Source organism: Leguminivora glycinivorella, chromosome 19 (genome assembly GCF_023078275.1).
Source record: "Leguminivora glycinivorella isolate SPB_JAAS2020 chromosome 19, LegGlyc_1.1, whole genome shotgun sequence".
NCBI classification, from domain to species: Eukaryota; Metazoa; Arthropoda; class Insecta; order Lepidoptera; family Tortricidae; genus Leguminivora; species Leguminivora glycinivorella.
This window is the reverse complement of record NC_062989.1, coordinates 13,490,686-13,510,240: the sequence shown is the minus strand read 5'-3', so window position 1 is coordinate 13,510,240 and position 19,555 is coordinate 13,490,686. Positions and strand designations below refer to the sequence as shown.

At 38.3% G+C, this 19,555-nt stretch overlaps 1 protein-coding gene across 13 annotated transcripts in view; it reads right to left on the bottom strand.

The window, feature by feature from the left end:
- Positions 1-1,507: 1,507 nt before the first annotated feature.
- LOC125236257 (cytospin-A-like) overlaps positions 1,508-19,555 on the bottom strand; it is an 84,931-nt gene continuing 66,883 nt past the window's right edge. For 9 of the 13 annotated variants that reach the window (XM_048142950.1, XM_048142951.1, XM_048142954.1 and 6 more), the window contains exons 15-21: positions 12,077-12,181; positions 10,127-10,242; positions 8,800-8,941; positions 4,152-4,250; positions 3,413-3,536; positions 2,613-2,769; positions 1,511-1,988 (exon numbers count right to left, since the gene is read on the bottom strand). In XM_048142950.1, the coding sequence (XP_047998907.1) occupies positions 1,899-1,988; positions 2,613-2,769; positions 3,413-3,536; positions 4,152-4,250; positions 8,800-8,941; positions 10,127-10,242; positions 12,077-12,181 (833 nt within the window). In that variant the 3' untranslated portion in view covers positions 1,511-1,898. Of the gene's footprint in view, positions 1,989-2,612; positions 2,770-3,412; positions 3,537-4,151; positions 4,251-6,569; positions 7,264-8,799; positions 8,942-10,126; positions 10,243-12,076; positions 12,182-19,555 lie in introns of those variants that run through there. The other 4 variants (XM_048142948.1, XM_048142947.1, XM_048142960.1 and 1 more) reach the window with 3 other exon arrangements.

Genomic DNA, 19,555 nt, shown 5'->3' with positions numbered 1-19,555 from the left:
GAGGTGCAAGCACAAATTGCTCACCCTTAGAGTTGGTCAAAGGCACTCAGCTTTCAGAGAAACATACACTAGAAATTTTTCGACGGGTACCATACGGCGGTCGAGTTGGTGTAGCGCGTCAGCCGCGATAGCTCCCGGATAGGAGACTCGGGTTCGATTCCCGGCTTCGCCACAAGTGGGCTTGATTGCTTTTTCTTTGGTGTATGGTATCTTTCGGTTTATAGATTTCAGAAGGTTAAAAAGTTGATATCGACAATAAAATTCCTCAATTTCATTATAAGTAAGGCAATCAGAAGTCACTCGGCAATCGCTTATCAGTATCACAATAACCTCATAGTCTAGGAATGTCAGTGCAACCTTTTTTCAGCACTTTTTATTTAGAAAACTACGTACAAATGAAGTGCGAAATGTTTTTCCTTCGTATTTTGACGGAAACTCACGAAGCCATGCCATTTTAGTCTCGGGACAAAAAGTACAGTCAAGTGCAAAAATTATGTATCGAAAATATCGTCTCATAAATATGGTACTACGCTCTTATTACACTGGACTAAGAAGCTATGGGAGATATTTTTGAGTAAGATATTAGAGTGTACACCCATATTGTTACACTTGACTGTACTAAAATTGATCGAAAACACGACAGATACGAACGTTTCCGACAAAATAAAATAGAAACCTATTACGCACTACATCTGTATATACCTACTTTTTTAAATGGTAAGTAAAGATACTTTAGTACGTTAAAAATGTACTGATGTCCTCATAGAATTAGAATTCATACACAATCGAATAAAATAATTCAACATTCTGATAAAGAATGTATACATTAATGAATTCATAAATATTATTCAATCGTAGTATTTTTAGATACAATATCTGCACCACAATTCCATTGAGAAAAATAACAGATATCATGAAGTAACTTACATACCATTTAAAATATCTTCTCTATTAAAATGACAAAAGTGTCTGTGTACACACAAATGTATTTTAAATGTCTTAATATCTCATAATAATGTTTAGTTTAGGTAAACCAATGTGAAGGTTAACGCCAGTTTCGTTCAAATATTATAAAAGATGGTTTACCAACAACAAACCTATATACATAGCCCGTTTACATTAAACGAAATAGGTATGATGATGATGATCCAAGCAATATTAGCGACATAATCTAGTGTAGGTACTCAGTTTCAAATATGGAGGTCCGATAGCACTCGAGACGGTTATTAGGCATTAACAATAGGATTAAGGTGCATTATTAAATAGAGTGTCCACCGGTTAGGCACTGGTCCCACCGCGAGCTAGTAAGCTATGAGCTATCGGCTATAAAAACGAACAAAAGATAATCTTGATAGCTCACCGCTGGGCGAGTAGCTATAAACATCGCCGTATCTCTTTTATTTACACGGGAGTGATCATCTTTTGTTCGTTTTTATAGACGATAGCTCATAGTTTACTAGCTCGCGGTGGGACCAGTGCCTTATGGTAGGCGTGTTCAGTGGATACATGTAGAAGTAGAACTCAACATCTTAGTGTAATAATGGAAAAAATTGATTAGTAACAATTGTCCCCCAGTCGAGATTTTCCCCGCTGTACCAATAAAAACAAAAGATACCTTTTTCGGCGTGGAATTTTTTTACACGCACTTTCAAAGCAGTTTGCAACGAACATGTGCCAATTTAGTGCCCCTAATTAGATAACAATAGGCAAACATTATAAGCCCTTTTGTTAGGTTTTAAGTTATATCGGGCCTTCCTATTTGAAAATAGGGTATACATAAGTATTAAGATCTATATGTAGTAACATATCGATGTTTTCTTTACATAAGAGATAGTTTGTACACAACGCCGCATAGAGTATTGAATGATTATTATGGAGTATGGTATAAAGTATAAGAGTTACGTTTCGAAGTGTTTGTAGATGCTGGTGACGTAGGCCATGACCTGCTGCCAGTCGGGGCGCTCCTGCTGGATCATATCTTGAATGTTCTGGAAAGAGAAATTTCTTGTGTTAGGCCCACTCCAGATTTGTATCGCTTAACTTCAAAAGTGGGTAAATCCATACTGCTATTAGGTTGGTTATATAAAAAATATAATATGATCTTAAAGATAATAAAATTAACCTTATAGCAGAATGGATTTACCCACTTTTGAAGTTAAGCGACACATTTATCATCTACACTTTTACAAAGTCCGCACACACTACAAAGTCCGCGATGGCATATATATATGTTTAACGGATAACTTACTATAACCATTTTTAACCCCCGACGCAAAAAAGACGGGGTGATATAAGTTTGTGCGTCTGTCTGTGGCATCGTAGCTCCCGAACATGTGTACCGATTCAAAATTTAGTTTTTTTTGTTTGAAAGCTGAATTAGTCGGAGTGTTCTTAGCCATGTTTCATGAAAATCGGGCCACTATGTCCGGGGTTTTTTCAAAATTTTAATTTTGTGGTTATTATGATAATCCCTTAGCTTTAAATAAATAAATAAAAATAAAAATAAAATGTGTTTATTTCAGGCAGGGCCCATATAATATTATTAGTAACATATTACATATAACACTTAAGCTATATTAGTGACTTAGCTTTAGTAATTGAAGATTACTTACCAGCGTTGTAGGAATGCCAACGGCTTCAGCGGCCGCACAAGCTACGCTAAAGTTCGTCCGCTGGTCGTGCGGTGACAACGCTGCGTATGGAATCCTCGCTTCGCCTAGGTAAGAATGTAGCAAAGCACACAGCGCCATGCCGTCATTCCACGATGAACTGGAAACAAAAGGTTTAATTTAACGATAGCTTTATTCGGGGTAGCAAAATTGCAGGTAAAACTAGTGATTTAAGTATATAATAATAAATTGCAAAAAGTTTCGTTTATTTTGAGAAACGGCATGGGATTTCGCTACACGCAAAATCTTAAAGTATCATAAATGTATTGCTTATAACTTGTAAGATACGATTGCTCTGAATTAGTTCTTTAAGTGGCAGTTTAGGGCACTGGTCCCACCGCGAGCTAGTAAGCTATGAGCTATCGGCTATAAAAACAAACAAAAGATAAGCACTCCCGTGCTAATAAAAGAGACACGGCGATATTAATAGCTCACCGCTGGGCGAAGAACTATAAACATCGCCGTGTCTCTTTTATTTACGCGGGAGTGATTATCTTAGCTCATAGTTTACTAGCCCGCGGTGGGACCTGTGCCTAAAGCTTGCAAAATTCGTTTTGGCGAACTACTTACTGTGTACCGATTTTAAATATCGGAGGTCGTTATTACTGCCATCTTTTGTAGTTAAAGAGAAAAATGCCCGTTACTTAAGTGTTCGCATTGGACCCTCTCACTAGCTGTTGTTCGATATTTAAACGAAATTACCTACGAAACTCGATATTTTCTAGCTTTTTAGCTGCTTTTACCTGAAATTAGTGATGTCAATATTGCTGTAGCCAGCCGTCTTCTGTTGGCACCACTTAAGCAGTGCATTCCTCTTGGAGCCGCCGTTTTTCACTTGCAATGCGTTCAGCGGGTCCTTTCGTTCACCTGTCAGAAATATTATTTAAAATAATTGCACATATTTATGTATTGATAACGGATGTCGTTTGGGACAAAGATCAGTCTTGGACATTTCTTGATGAGATAGTAATTAAAATCGAAATAATAAGTAGGTACTTAATCTTCATTTGAAGCGATTTGGCCTTCCTGACAGGGACGATGCATGAGGCCGCCATATTTAAATAAGCAGTTTGGTTGATAGGTTTAGTAGCAGTTTGGTAACTTGGTAAGTGTTAGGTGGATTGTTAATTAGGTTGGTTGACAGGTTATGGTTATAGCGGGCATCTAAATAGGCAAGTAAAGCTAGGAACATACTATGCGGACATCCGTCGTCGATCGACCGCGGACGGGGATCTGGACAATGAATATACACTTAACCGTGCAAACTATCGGTCGACGGACGTGGACGTGGCCTTGAGCGCATGGACGTCCGATCGAAATCTGGCTCGCTGGATGTTTTGTGACCGTGCACACTGATCGGTCGCGGTCGCGGTCGATTTACGACGGACGTCTGCGTAGTATGTTCCTAGCTTATGTCGGTAGGTAGGTAGTTAAGTGATGGGCTGACAGATAGGTGTCGAGTATCTTCCACAAGTGACTCACATATGTCCCCCAGGCTGTTCCGTCGCACGAAGCTCTCGATGGCCTTCTGTTGCAGCGAGAGCGCGCGCTGCTCGTCGGGAATGTTGGCCGCCGCGCCCTCTGCCCCAGGTTAGATACGGTACAAAGCGGAACGGTACAACCGGGCGGCAAAAACGATTTTTTTAAGGCTGAATTTTTTGCTGACTAAACTAAGACATGAACTAAGCACGCAAAGTAATGTTATAATATATTGTAAGGTGCGGCTTGACAGTTAATTTGCGTTTTTTTATGCGTTTGTTCCTGCACCGATAAAGGTATGGAAGTCAACTGTTTTCATCTGCGCACGATCGAACGAATGCTCGCTCAGAACTGTTCAGAACACTACAGCAATTCCCGTCAACTTTGTACAATGCCACGTCAGCAAATTTTAATTGATCCTATTTTGTTACCAACATTTAGTAATATAATTCGACTTTCGTAAGATATATACAGGATAATTGTTATAATTAAGAAAATATAGATACTAGAGAACCTTAATAACGAAATAAAACTTAATAAAATCTCAATTAATCAACAAAATCTTGGTAACAAAATAGGAATTAATAAAAACAAATTTAACTTTTCCCTTAATTTTTGTACAAAGTTGACGGGAATTGCTGACTAAGTGAAAACACAGCTACTAAGCAGTTTGTACAGTAAATAAATCATGCGTTACCAACGTTTTTCAAGTCGGTAAGCTTAAACAAAGTAAAACGATATAGTTACTTCCCCAATGTCCCATATATCTACCCAAATTTCCTCAATAAATGTCAGTCCCATTTCAAAATGGTGTCAACCTGAATCTCTTCCATTTTTAAACAGTATTACTTAAGTTTAATTAAACCAGTACAAGTGACAACATAAAAACACAGCCTTAAAATATAACTTTAACTTTCTGTCATAAAACTCATAAAGGTATAAGTAGTAGTATAATTGCCACCAGGCTTTTAATCGTTCTAAATATGATAGGAGATTAAATGCCAGTTAATTACGCGAAGTAAACTTCACCCAGCGTCTACATAACATAGAATCGCAATAAAAAGTATCATACATAGGTATACCTAAGTATAGTAACCAGCAACAATATGTTCCATAACGAACGTCGCAAAAATATTGATGCGATCTTATCTTATCTGTAGATAGATCTTTATTTGCATTCCAATATGTAACATGGGCATACCTATCCATAATGAACCCTGGAAAGGGTGTAGAAAACATAGAGTCATAAGACCGTATCACATATTTTTGTGGACCTCGAATAGCGACATATTGTGAGCGGTGGCGAGTGTACTCCCGATTCTATATTTTACAACTTTGATGATTTCTCATACAAGTACTAGAAAGGAACTCATCCGATTCGAATATTGGCAAATAATCAACTATCACAGAAATCCACGATCAAACATTTTCATCAGCTTTAGCAACATTATCGATCAACAATGACAACATTTGATCAAAATACTGCAGTGACACCACATCCAAACACACACAAACGTCCCAAAAATATATCATTATATTTTTTTTTCTTTTGTATTTTTGCCAGATTTTATACTGACCTCTCGATTAGAATGTTACTAACCAATCATCCCACTGTGTTTAACCACGACGCGAATCGTTTACGCTCCTTGGCAAACGAGTCGAGTTAATAAGGAGAAGTAAAGCCTGACTTGGGGCCCATTTCTCGAATCTACAAGTTACAATTTACAAGCGGTTGTCAATGTCTAATATGACAAGTTGGGAAGAGACTTCCGCTTGCAACTTGTAACTTTCAGTTTTGAGAAATGGGCCCCTGGGGCCCTTTTCTCGAAGCTACAAGTTACAATTTACAAGCGCTTGTCAGTGTCCAATATGAAATGTTAGGAAGAGACTTCCGCTTGTAACTTTCAATTTTGTGAAATGGGCCCCTGGGGCCCTTTTCTCGAAGCTACAAGTTACAATTTACAAGCGCTTGTCAGTGTCCAATATGAAATGTCGGGAAGAGACTTCCGCTTGTAACTTGTAACTTTCAGTTTTGAGAAATGGGCCCCTGGGGCCCTTTTCTCGAAGCTACAAGTTACAATTTACAAGCGGTTGTCAATGTCTAATGAGACAAGTTGGGAAGAGGCTTCCGCTTGCAACTTGTAACTTTCAGTTTTGAGAAACGGGCCCCAGAAATATAGGTATGACTATTGGCCAGAGGGCGCTGTTATTCTGATGTATGCGGTTCAGTATAATATGAAGAAAATAGTTCTAATCAAATTCCGCAACATGGCGTTTAGTCATATCGTCACTACTTTAAAAAAATCTCGTATCTCACGCTGTTCCTCAAAGTTAAAACGCAGTAAGTCTATATGCATTCCATACATACTTACTACAATTTTCTTTCCATTGACAGACGAAGATACAAGTTTTTTAAAAAGTAGTGACGATATATTTCTGGTCAGGCTTTAAGAGATTACAATTTAGTTAAATTTTAAGACATAAGCGATTAACATCTTGGCTAGGAACTCAATCCAGTCATTTCAGTACAAAATCTGACAGATTCGGTACAGTTATGACGTTAGCACGAATAATTTCGTTTATTGACCCCACTACTTCCTATACCTGTCTCACTCAGACAGCAATATAAATATTCTCCTGTCCCTTTAGCACAACTTGCCTTGTCGCGCGCGAGTTGATACATCAAGCGCGACTTCCAGTGGACTCGCGGGCGACAAGGCAAGTTGTGCTAAAGGGGTTGGGATAAAGAGTAATAGAGATGAAAAATGGAGGGTCAACGTACGAAATTCCTCGAGCTTAACGTACGTACTTTAGCAGTTTGGTTCAAACTGTCATAAAAACTATTTGATTTAATGAAAATTATATTTCCATATTATGTTTATACTATAAGCCATGCTTTTGTTAGCTTTTGAATTGTAATTTATACCTTTTTAAGGGAATAAAGGTTAAAAATGCAATGTAAAAAAATAAAGCCTTTATTTTACGTATTTCGAGCACCATGTTTATATTTCAAACACATATTTATATGCGCATGCAATAAGTTATATAGTAGCGAACACACACAAGTTAGAAAGAGATGGCGAGGTTGGCTAAGCGCCTCTCTCATTCCTCCATGCTGTAAGAATAAAAAAAGCAGAATACGTCATGCGACGAAGGACTTTTAAATACAAAATATTATATAAGTAGTTATATATGTAAAGGTATTTGTTATTTACCTAAGAATAGGAGTTTTTTTATGGATGCACATAGAGTAAATTGCCATTAACTAGTCAAGAAAAAAATACCTATACAAAAGTTAAAATGAAAAAGGGTTTACAATAATTTTTTTTGCAAAAAAATATTTTTTGGCACAAGCTTTTATTGCCGACTGTACCTTTCTTTCAACAGTCATCTACTGCTCCCCGAGACGTTTCTAAAAACCTCTTACTCGATGGGGATATAACGTTTCATAACTGAGTTCCTATCAGGGATGTAACGGAGCTCTGCTTCTGCTTCCGTTTCTGCAGAACTTCCGTTTTGTTTTGCACATCCGCTTCTGTTCTGGTTCTGTTATTTTTCAAACGGAAGTTATAACGGATGTCGGAACCTAGCGCGACGGTGGGACATGAGCGGCGTACATCAAAGACCAACAGGTCTATACCTGTCATTCGCTCATTTCTCTGCTTGCCACGTGCTGCGATACAAAACGCCAAGGCAGAAGGCCAAGCCAGTTCTTAAATTCTTAGTTAGTAACAGAAAACACCTAAAAGTTCTTGGTAATTTAATTAGTTTTGATTTATGTTATACCTATGTGGTATTTTTTCTTTTCATTTTTAATATCCATAAGTTCCGCTTCTGGTTCCGGTTCCGCTTCTGCTTCCGTTAAACTAAATTCAAAACTTCTGCTTCCGCTTTCGGTTCCGTTAAAAAAACTTCCGTTACATCCCTGGTTCCTATGACCACCTTTCCGCTCCATCATCAGATCAGCTCCATGATACCATAATATTGCATTGTCACGTGATTTACATATGTGTGCAAAATTTCAGCTCAATCGAAAACCGGGAAGTGGGTCAAATTTAGCTTCTACGTTTTGACGCACACTAACATACTAACAAGGCAAGTTGAATAAAAGCTTGTATGTACCTAATTACATCATTTCGTCACTATACTACTTCGAAAAAATAAATTGTATATTCTTCTGTCGATGAAGAAAATAATGTAGTATGTATGGAATATGTATAGAGTTACTGCGTTTTAACTTTCAGGAGCAATGCGAGGTACGAGATTTCTTCAAAGTAGTGACGATTTGGTGGTTAGTCACTGGCAATTTATCTCACAAAATTGTACTTAGATATTACTTAAACAAATGAGATGTAAATATAAAGTCAGGCAAACTTTTTAAGTAGTTTGAAAAAGTAAATCTGACGGTTTGAAGATACTGTTCTTGATCATGCTGGTAGTGAAACCTGTGTGCGTAGCCGAATGCACAAACGCTCACGAAACGCCCACGATAATATCTCTTTCGTAGCTATCTATCTCTATCGCTCTTGCGTATTGGCGCGACAGAGCCAGACTACATTTCTGCGGCGTTTCGGTGGCGTTTCGCATCGCAAAAATGCCATTCGGGCCTGGGGATGCTATGGAATTTACATGAAGGTTTTCGCAAGCTTACCGGTAGACACAGGGGAAGGTCGGGTGGCGCGGGGCGCGGGGGGTTTGGCGTAGTTGTTGATGCCGTTGGTGGGGGGCGCCACGGGTTCGGACAAACCGTTCTTGATTGGGTTGGTGGGGGTTGCTGCTGGTGGCGGCGGAACCTAAGATCGGCAAAATGACTTTGGTTAATTTTTATTTAATAATCCCTCCTAATGTCCGTCATTCACGGCAAAACGGAGCGATGAATTAACGTGACTTTTTAAGTGGAGATAGCTGAAGGGATGGACAGTGACATAGGCTACTTTTTGTCTCTTTCTAACCGCCGCTCGCTTCCCTAATAAAGTAGGGGGTGGAAGTTTGTATGAAGACTTCCGCAATTTTTGAATTTTCCGCGAGCGAATCTAGTTTTTTAGGGGATAAGTATACCTATATAAAACTAGATTCTCCTCCTGCTCCATACTAACTTCCGTTAAAATAGTAATTGGGAGTTATTTTCATTGAAAACGGCTCAAAGCCATCCAAAGTGGATTGGGTAAAGGCTATAGACGTGCCGGTTCTTTTTAGGGTTCCGTAGTCAACTAGGAACCCTTATAGTTTCGCCATGTCTGTCTGTCCGTCCGTCCGTCCGTCCGTCCGTCCGCGGATAATCTCAGTAACCGTTAGCACTAGAAACCTGAAATTTGGTACCAATATGTATATGAATCACGCCGACAAAGTGCAAAAATAAAAAATGGAAAAAAATGTTTTATTAGGGTACTCCCCCTACATGTAAAGTGGGGGCTGAAATTTTTTTTCATTCCAACCCTAACGTGTGATATATTGTTGGATAGGTATTTAAAAATGAATAAGGGTTTGCTAACATCGTTTTTTGATAATATTTATATTTTCGGAAATAATCGCTCCTAAAGGAAAAAAAAGTGCGTCCTCCCCCCTCTAACTTTTGTACCATATGTTTAAAAAATATGAAAAAAATCACAAAAGTAGAACTTTATAAAGACTTTCTAGGAAAATTGTTTTGAACTTGATAGGTTCAGTAGTTTTTCAGAAAAAAACGGAAAACTACGGAACCCTACACTGAGCGTGGCCCGACACGCTCTTGGCCGGTTTTTCTTTATAATTACATAATAGAAGGAAGAATTGAGGCAAGAAGGCAAAGGGGGAGACCAAGGAGAGCGTATATGACCCAAATAAAGGAAAAAATCAACGTTGTGTCGTATCAGGAAGTCAAAAGGAAGGCAGAGGACCGGCACGCATGGAAGTTGCTCCACCGACAAGAGTCCAACTCTTAAATGATTGATGATGATGAAAAATGTTTCTGGTTAATTGAAGGTTTTATAGGAACTTACCGTAGGCCATTCAGTGACTGGGGTCGTGGCTGGCGACTGCTTGGCCGCTTTGGCCGCGTTCTCTATACTCTCAATGAGCGATTTCACCGAAAGCCGGGAATCTTGGCGAGACACACCTGAAACAGATTATTAATAGTTATTTGTTTTACAAGGGGGCAAAGTAGTTGTTTAACCGCACGTGCCAATATTGATACCCGAGCAAGCGAAAGATTCCAATATTGAACCGCGAGCGTAGCGAGTACCTACAAGCAAATCTCGTCTTTATGGTAAACGACAAAGTGGGACATTTTTAACCGACTTCAAAAAAGGAGGAGGTTCTCAATTCGACTGAATGTTTTTTTTTTTTTTTTTTTTTTTTTTTTTTTTTTTTTTTTGTATGTATGTTACTCGATATCTCCGAGAATCGTGGACCGATTTTCAAAATTTTTTTTTTGATCGAACCGGTATAACCCCGAGATGGTCCCATTGGCACCAAGTCAGGGTCTGATGATGGGATCCTGGAGAAATCGAGGGAACTCTTCAAATGTTATAGGCACATGTAATGTTTTTAGTCTATTTTTCAAAGGTACACCAGTATTTACGTCTGATGGTAATAATTTTATGTGGCTGAGCTGATGATGGAAGGTCAACTCCTCAATGGTTAGGAGTTAAAGGATAATTCTTTCACTACTGTACATGTATTCGGACTGATACATATAATATCACTAGGAACCACTAAAAATCAACTGAGCTGATGATGGAAGGTCAACTCCTCAATGGTTAGGAGTTAAAGGATAATTCTTTCACTACTGTACATGTATTCGGACTGATACATATAATATCACTAGGAACCACTAAAAATCAACAAATAAATAAACTTTTTAACAAAAAATAAAACCGCCTTCAAAAATAAGCGCGTTACAAAACACGGAGAAACTAAAAAGCCAAAAATAATAAACCTTTCAATTCAGATTTCTTATCGTATTGCAATAAGCTAAACATCCAAATTATAAACAAATCAATTATTTTTGGAGTCGGTACCAGCCTGTATATGGTTGGGTGGGGCAAACAGGCAATAGCAAGGCGACGAACAGGTCTGGTACCGACTACAAAAATAATTGATTTGTTTATAATTTGGATGTTTAGCTTATTGCAATACGATAAGAAATCTGAATTGAAAGGTTTATTATTTTTGGCTTTTTAGTTTCTCCGTGTTTTGTAACGCGCTTATTTTTGAAGGCGGTTTTATTTTTTGTTAAAAAGTTTATACTAAACACACTCACATTTAGAGGCTTTTTTTTTCAGAAAACGTGTTTGGATATCTGTTTTACAATAGCGACGTATTTTCTTACCCCATTTATGAAAAAAGTTAGTGAACTGATGATAGTTAAAAAAGTGTTTTGTCCCTTTCTGTCTTGTTGACTTATGTATTTGTAAGAAAGGTACAAAACACTTTTTTAACTAATCAGGCAGGCAAGCATGGTCGAGCGATAAATGGTAACACTCTAATCGCACTATTTGTAAGTGCGATAGGGACGGCCCGATGTTTTATCGTTTATCGCGGGACCATACTTGCCTGCCCGGACGTCCCTATCGCACTATTCGTAAGTACGATAGGGACGGCCTGATATTTTATCATTTATCGCGCGACCATGCTTATACGCCAGTTCACTAACTTTTTTTATGAAAAAGGGGGTTAGTAGACGAAGGTAGTTGTAATCAAACAGTTCAATGAATTCTATACATGTTGTCTCGTTACGCCCACCATACGTAAATTTTAGAGAATTTTCATCTTAGTTGCATTTTAAATTAAGTTGAGTTTCATTTGTTCGAAAAATTTTAGAGACAAAATAAATTATACTTTATTTTATTCACATAAAAGTTAAAATTCCAATGAACCGAAATGTACATCTCATTGCACATTGGGCGGCAAGAGGTTAATATAGGAATAGGAACTGGTGAAATGTTTACCCTTGGTCCGCCGGTGTGATGCGGCGGTAGCCATGATGTCTTGTAGCGACGCGCTGGTCAGCAGTGGCGGAGGTGGAGGGGGCTCCTCTGTTCTCGGTGGCATTGCTGTGTAAACCATACACATTTCAATAATAGTAGAACATACCGAGATCTATAAGGCAAGAAATGCCAGATCTAATGTGATTGTCAGCCGAACTCAACAAACATGTGATTCGAAGTAGTGATGTGCAAGTTGCGGAAACTTTCCAAAAACATCTTAAATTTCTCGAAAAATTCAGGAAACTTTCACGAAAAATAAAGGGAATTTAAATTTATGAAATGGAAAGTTTCCATCGATACAATTGTCCATACAAAGTATGGAAAGTTTCCAAAGTTTTCCTATGTGAAAATTTCAGAATTTTGGAAACTTTTCGTCTGCACATCAGTAATTCGAAGCTTTATACGATTTTCCTAGTCGACGGAGCCGCGAAGCGGTACGAATAACTTCGTTTAGCGCAGCGGCCTGAAATTTGACGATTTCCGGCCGAAAGACAAAAAATCATCAGTATCATCAGGCACTGAGAACTAATGTTATTGGTTTGATGATAACGAAATACAGTGATACGTTTGAACTCCTCAATATTCTTGTGACTAAAAGAAAACACATAAATATGGCTTGTATTTGTTTTTCCGTAACTTAACGCTGAAAATAGAAAAGTACAATGCTAAAGTGCATCTTATTATTGTGTGTACTAAAACAACAAGAACTGCCACCAAAAAAGCTAAGCCTGAACCTACAGTGCTAAAGCTAATCAAGCGAGCTTAGGGTGCCTTTCCACTAGAGATGCTCTACGTAGATGTGTTTGTAATCCACCAATCATGATCATTGTTCCACAAAGCATAGCGCTAGTTGGAACGGGTTCGATTCTACCATAGAGGAATAAGTAACGGAAGAGTTGTAATGTAACTCCATACATAAGTAAATGCGAGTTATTTGTATAGGCATAGTTAAGTGACATCTAGCGACAATCACGCGTCAAATAGCGTGAATTATTAGTACCACTACTCGATCCTAGGTGGCAACTGTGTCTCGTCTGCCAAAAAAATAACATTAGAACAGTTTACAACTTATAATATTACAAGCAGAAGGAATTTAAAACAGAATACTGATTAATACTATTGTAATATTAGCTAAAAATTGGTGAGCATTAGACTCTTTGTTCGTCGCGACATCTATTGACAAGTAGCAGTATTGATAATTTACGCTATTCGACGCGTGATTGACGCGTGATCGTCACTAGATGTCACTTAACTATGCCTATACAAATAACTCGCATTTACTGATGTATGGAACTATGGAGTTGTCAGCTCTTCCCTTTCTTATTCCTCTATGATTCTACTAAGCCTTAGTAACTAAGGTGATCGCTGGATATCAGACGCATCCTTAGCAACGTAGCGTAGCACATCTCTAGTGGAAAAACGACTCCGTGCCAACGCATGCGAATATTCATTGCGTTGCGAGCATTCGGATGACCTAATTTTTCTGGTAGTAAGGTTTAGTTTAGAACAGTAAACCTTGTCGTCCATAATACAGGTATTAATTTGTGTAGTTCTAGTTTTAAGTTGTACATATATTTAAAACGTTTAGTATAAGGTAAGTTAATCGAATTGAATATTAGCTGTTTTTTGATGTGAATTGACTGTGTGGATGTGAAGTAATTGGTTTTATAGACAGATCTTGCTATATGACACCAGCTAGAAATTACAAAATTTGCTTGCATTATGAACATATGATCAAAAAAATCAACTCTATATTCATAATAAAAATACTTAAACATAGCTTTCTTGTAAGAGTTCTACACTGTAGAACTGTTACGTCAAGTGTAAAAATATCGGTGTACACATCTTACTCAAAAATATGTAATATAGCATCTTAGTCCGGTGTAATAAGTGTTGGAGCATGTATTCTCAACTCTGGCAACACTGACCGCCTGTCAAACTGTTCTGTTCTGTTCTCTCTCTCTTCCTTGATCGCCTCGTCATGGCCGCTACCTATATTTTAAGAGCTAAGTACTTAATATTTAATTAAGTTAATCCCGTCTGTAATTGCTGTGTTTATTGTTGACGACCATAAGTAGATATATATTCTGAGCAATATATTATTTTACTTCATGTGAGTATTGGAGTTTTATTGTGACCGACCCAGTAGTTCTTGCCTAGCCACTATCACCAGATCCTCTGCATAGAAGCATACTCTGCTACAGTTTATGGGCGCAGGTTGTGGCTTTCATTTTTAACTCGCTTCAACAATAAATAGAAAAGGCAGAACGCTATTTTTTGGTCGGTCAAATTTCGAAGTCAAGATCTCACATAACCTAAAAACGACAACGTGGTCAATTGCTCATTGTTCATTCGTCACAATTCAAGATGGAACATTCTCCTCCTTCGACATTCAGCGGCAGTGGCACACTCATCGAGAAACTAGATGGCGTCTCAAATTTTACGACGTGGAAATTTATGTGCAAGAATGCCCTCATTCTAGAAGGGCTTTGGCCGTGTGTGGAAGGAACAGACACGGATGTAACTAAAGGTCAGCGAGCCTTGGCGAGAATTTCGTTGAGCCTGAAACCCACACTTTTTCAATTGCTACATGGCATTGAGACAGCAAAAGAGGCATGGAAGAAATTAAGCTCTGTTTATGAGGACAAAGGCTTATTTCGACGGGTTAGCTTGCTGCGTCGATTACATCGCATTGAACTATCACAGTGTAACAGCATGACATCATATATAGATACTGTTTTTACTATGGTTTCCCAATTAGCAGACATTGGTAAAACTATTGAAGATGGAGAGATAGCGGAGATACTTCTCGCAGGTCTCCCGCAGGAATATGACACTTTAGTATCTGCACTGGGAACGGCTTCAGTGTCAAATACACTAACTTCGGAAGTAGTTAGAGCCAGGCTCCTCCAGGAAGATTTCAGAAAAACAAGCGCTGATTTAAATGGGAATAGCGCATTCGCAGTCAGCAACAACTTTAGAAGAAAGATTGTTTGCCACTATTGCCACAGACCAGGACACACTCAATCCAGGTGCTTCAAGCTGAAGAGACAGAATAAGAAGGAAAATCACAAAGAGAAAACTCTGGTTGTTTCGACGTTCATGGCAGTTAGGGATCATCCACATATTACGTCACACCAAATTTCAGGTTTTTGGACCCCTCCCCCCCCCCCTATGTCACGCTTTTTTGTATACCTTTAACAGGGATTGTCACATTTAGTATGACCCCTCCCCCCCCCTTAGACTGTGACGTAATATATGGATGACGCCTTAGCGAAGAGCCAGTTGTGGACTTGGACTTTATTGTGGATAGTGGTACAACTTCTCACATGGTGAATAATTGTAATGTGTTTGATAATTTAAAGGATTCAAAAATTAATATAAATTGTGCTGATAAATCTTCCAAATTAGAGGGCTGTGGTGTTGGAGATGTTCATGTAAGCATTAATAATTCTGTAAAGGTGATTAAGAATGTGATGTATGTGCCTCATTTATCTGAAAATTTGCTGTCTGTAAGTAAAATGTGTGAAAAGGGTTATACTGTGGTTTTTAAAAATGATGGCTGTTTTATGTATGAACACTGTACTTTAGAAGGCAAACCTGTTATGTCAGCTGATTTATGTAAGGGTGTGTACCGTTTACGAGGTATTTGTGCAAAGGAGCAGTCGATGGCTACTCTACATGAAGTGCAGAGATCACAGACTGCAAAGTTGGCTGTCTCAGATGCAAAGAAAGCATCTTTATGGCACTCGAGATTGGGTCATATTGGTTTGAATGGAATGCGTGTGATGAGAGAGAGTGCTGCACGTGGTGTTTCTTTTCAGATGGGCGATGACGGCATACAGCAGTGCGTCGCGTGTCTTAAGGGGAAGCCTGTGGCCAAGGCTTACCCGAAGGATGGAGCTAAGCGTGCTGGCAAGCTTCTCGAGCTGGTGCATTCCGATGTCTGCGGCCCTATGAGTGATGACAGCTGGGGTGGTGCGCGTTACCTCTTGACCCTTACTGATGACTACTCTAGGAAGACTTTTGGATATTTAATGAAAAATAAATCCGAGGTAATGTCTTGTTTTATTAATTTTAAAAATGTAGTTGAGAAGCAGACTGGTTTGCAGATAAAGTGTTTACGCTCTGACAATGGTGGTGAGTATTGTAATGCCGCTTTTAGAAATTTTTTAGCGAAGGAGGGCATATTTCACCATCTGACAGTACCGTATGGTGCTCCGCAGAATGGCGCTTTTGAGCGCAGGGTAATTTTGGAGAAAGCAAGGTGCATGCTAATACAGGCAGGTCTCTGTAATCGATTTTGGGGCGAGGCTGTCATGGCAGCTATTTACCTCAAGAATCGCAGCCCTACCCGGGCTTTGGCAGGACAGTTGCCTGAGGAGGTTTGGTCCGGACACACTGTTGATCTTGGACACCTTCGTGTGTTTGGTTGCATTGCATTTTCTCTGTTGCCGGAGCCTACTCGTACTAGTAAGTTGTCAGCTAAGTCAAAAATGTGTATTTTTGTTGGTTATTCAGAGACTACAAAGGGATACAGACTTGTAGAGCCATCAAATCCCACTAAGGCTATTTTATCAAGGAATGTAGACTTTTTAGAGAATAAGTTTTATAAGAATTTTAAAAATGACTTGAATAAGAATGATAATTTTATTGATCAAGTGATGTTACCTTCTGAGGAATATTTTAATAAATTGAATGGAACTATGAATATGAATTTCTCTAATGATATAAATAATGATCAAATTTTAGATAGTGATTTAGAGTCTAGTCAGTCAAATGTAAATTCTAGTCAAAACCCAAATGAAGGAGAGTCAAGTCATGATGAACAGAATAATTCTAATAATTTTTCTTATGGTTTTACAGATGACGAGTCTGGCAAAGACACCAATGGAGAGGAAGATACCTCTTCTGAGCAGCAGTCACGTGATGCGGAGCTGCTTCCGGAGCCCCTGCCCGCTAGCGACACTGCAGTTCGAGGGGAAGGCGCTACTAGTTCAGGAGGACCTGTAACCGTCAGCGACCGCCCTGTTCGAGCGACTCGTGGTAAACCACCGACCAGGTTTGGTGACTACGAATTGGGTATGTTTGCCAGCTCTATATTAGATGAACCTCAAACTTATGAAGAGGCAGTAGCGTCATGTAATTCTAATGAATGGAAAAAGTCAATGGAAATGGAATATAATTCATTAATTGAAAACAATGTGTGGCAGTTGGTTGATAGGCCCACTGACGTGAATGTCATTAAGTGCAAGTGGGTTTATAAACTTAAACATGACACATCGGGTAAATTTGATAGGTTTAAAGCTCGCTTAGTTGCTCGCGGCTTTACACAAAAAGAAGGTATAGATTATACAGATACATTCTCTCCTGTCGTGCGTCATTCAACGATGCGTATTCTATTCTCATTGGCTCATGAATATAATATGTCCATAGAGCATATTGATGTCACCACGGCATTTCTGAATGGCGACTTGAATGAGAGGATCTATATGGAGCAGCCTAAGGGTTTTGTGTCTGATGAACGAAAGGTTTGTTTATTGCAAAAGAGCATATATGGGCTTAAACAGGCCAGTCGCATGTGGAACCTGAAGGTTCATGATTTGCTCTCTACAAATGGTTATATACAGAGCAAAAATGAACCCTGTGTTTATATACGCAAGTGTGATAAGGATCTTACCATTATAGCTCTCTATGTGGACGATTTTTACATTTTCTCTACATGTGACACAACACAATTGTATAATTTGTTACAGCAAAATTTTAATGTAAAACATTTAGGTAAATTAACAAGCTGTTTAGGTATGCGTGTCACTAGAAGTACAGATGTATTAATTTTAGATCAATCTGAATATATTCGCAAATTGCTTAAGAAATTTAATATGATGGAATGTAGAAACACCTTTAGTACCAAACATTAAACTAAAAACAGACACTGAGACATTAGATGATAATATTTATAATTATAGGCAATTGGTCGGCTGTCTTATGTATCTTTCTGTATGTACAAGGCCTGATATTACTTTCAGCTGTAGTCAGCTAAGTCAATATTTGTGTAACTTTGATAAAAGTCACTGGATAGCTGCAAAGCGTGTTTTAAGATATTTAGCTGGAACAATAGACATAGGTCTATGTTTTTATAAAAGTAAAAGCTTAAATATAACAGCCTTCACTGACTCAGATTGGGCAAATGACATAAATGACAGAAAGTCATATACAGGCTTTGTAGTGAAATTAGGTCATAATTGTGTGAGCTGGGAGTCTAGGAAACAAAGATGCGTGGCCTTGAGCAGCACAGAAGCCGAATATTTAGCTATTAGTGATGTAGCGAAAGAATTGTGTTTTATTAAGAATTTCCTGTGTGAAATAATTGATAAACATTATGATCCTGTCATTTTTAATGATAATCAAAGCGCTCAAAAATTGTTATTAGCTAAGGAGTACTCGCACAAGCGCACCAAGCATATAGATATCCGCTATCATTTTGTTAAGGATTTAATCCAACAGCATTGTATAACTGTAAAATATTTACCTACAAATTATATGACAGCCGATATACTTACTAAGCCATTATGTACAACAAAACATAAAACATTTATGAAAGGTTTAAATTTAATTAGTAAGCATGAGTCTGAAACTAACTTTTTGAAATAATGTTTATGTTTAGCCTGCTATTTAATTTGTATTGTACGTGAATGCATACACATGTGTTGTAGATTTTGTTGGCATGTAACTTCATATTTTTATATACTGTTTTATTTAGTGAATATGAATGTTGCCAATATTGAGAATAAGGGGAAGTGTTGGAGCATGTATTCTCAACTCTGGCAACACTGACCGCCTGTCAAACTGTTCTGTTCTCTCTCTCTTCCTTGATCGCCTCGTCATGGCCGCTACCTATATTTTAAGAGCTAAGTACTTAATATTTAATTAAGTTAATCCCGTCTGTAATTGCTGTGTTTATTGTTGACGACCATAAGTAGATATATATTCTGAGCAATATATTATTTTACTTCATGTGAGTATTGGAGTTTTATTGTGACCGACCCAGTAGTTCTTGCCTAGCCACTATCACCAGATCCTCTGCATAGAAGCATACTCTGCTACAATAAGAGCGTAGTACCATATTTATGAGACGATTATTTCGATACGTATTTTTGCACTTGACTGTACAAGAAATAAGAAGCGAAGTGTAAAAGAGCTACAAAAGCCTATTCATAAAAGAGACTTTGAAGGCTAAACGGAGTTTTTTTTTTAAATTGAATTTGGTAGTGTCTGAAATTAAAAAATCACGCTCGCTATTTACCTCGGCACTCCCTCAACGTCAGGGTTAAAAAAGGCCAGAATAGATGTCAACGATTCTTAAAGCTAAGCACACTAGACATAGACCACCACCTCCCACCACCAATGAGTCCAAACAACACGACACTCGACGTTACT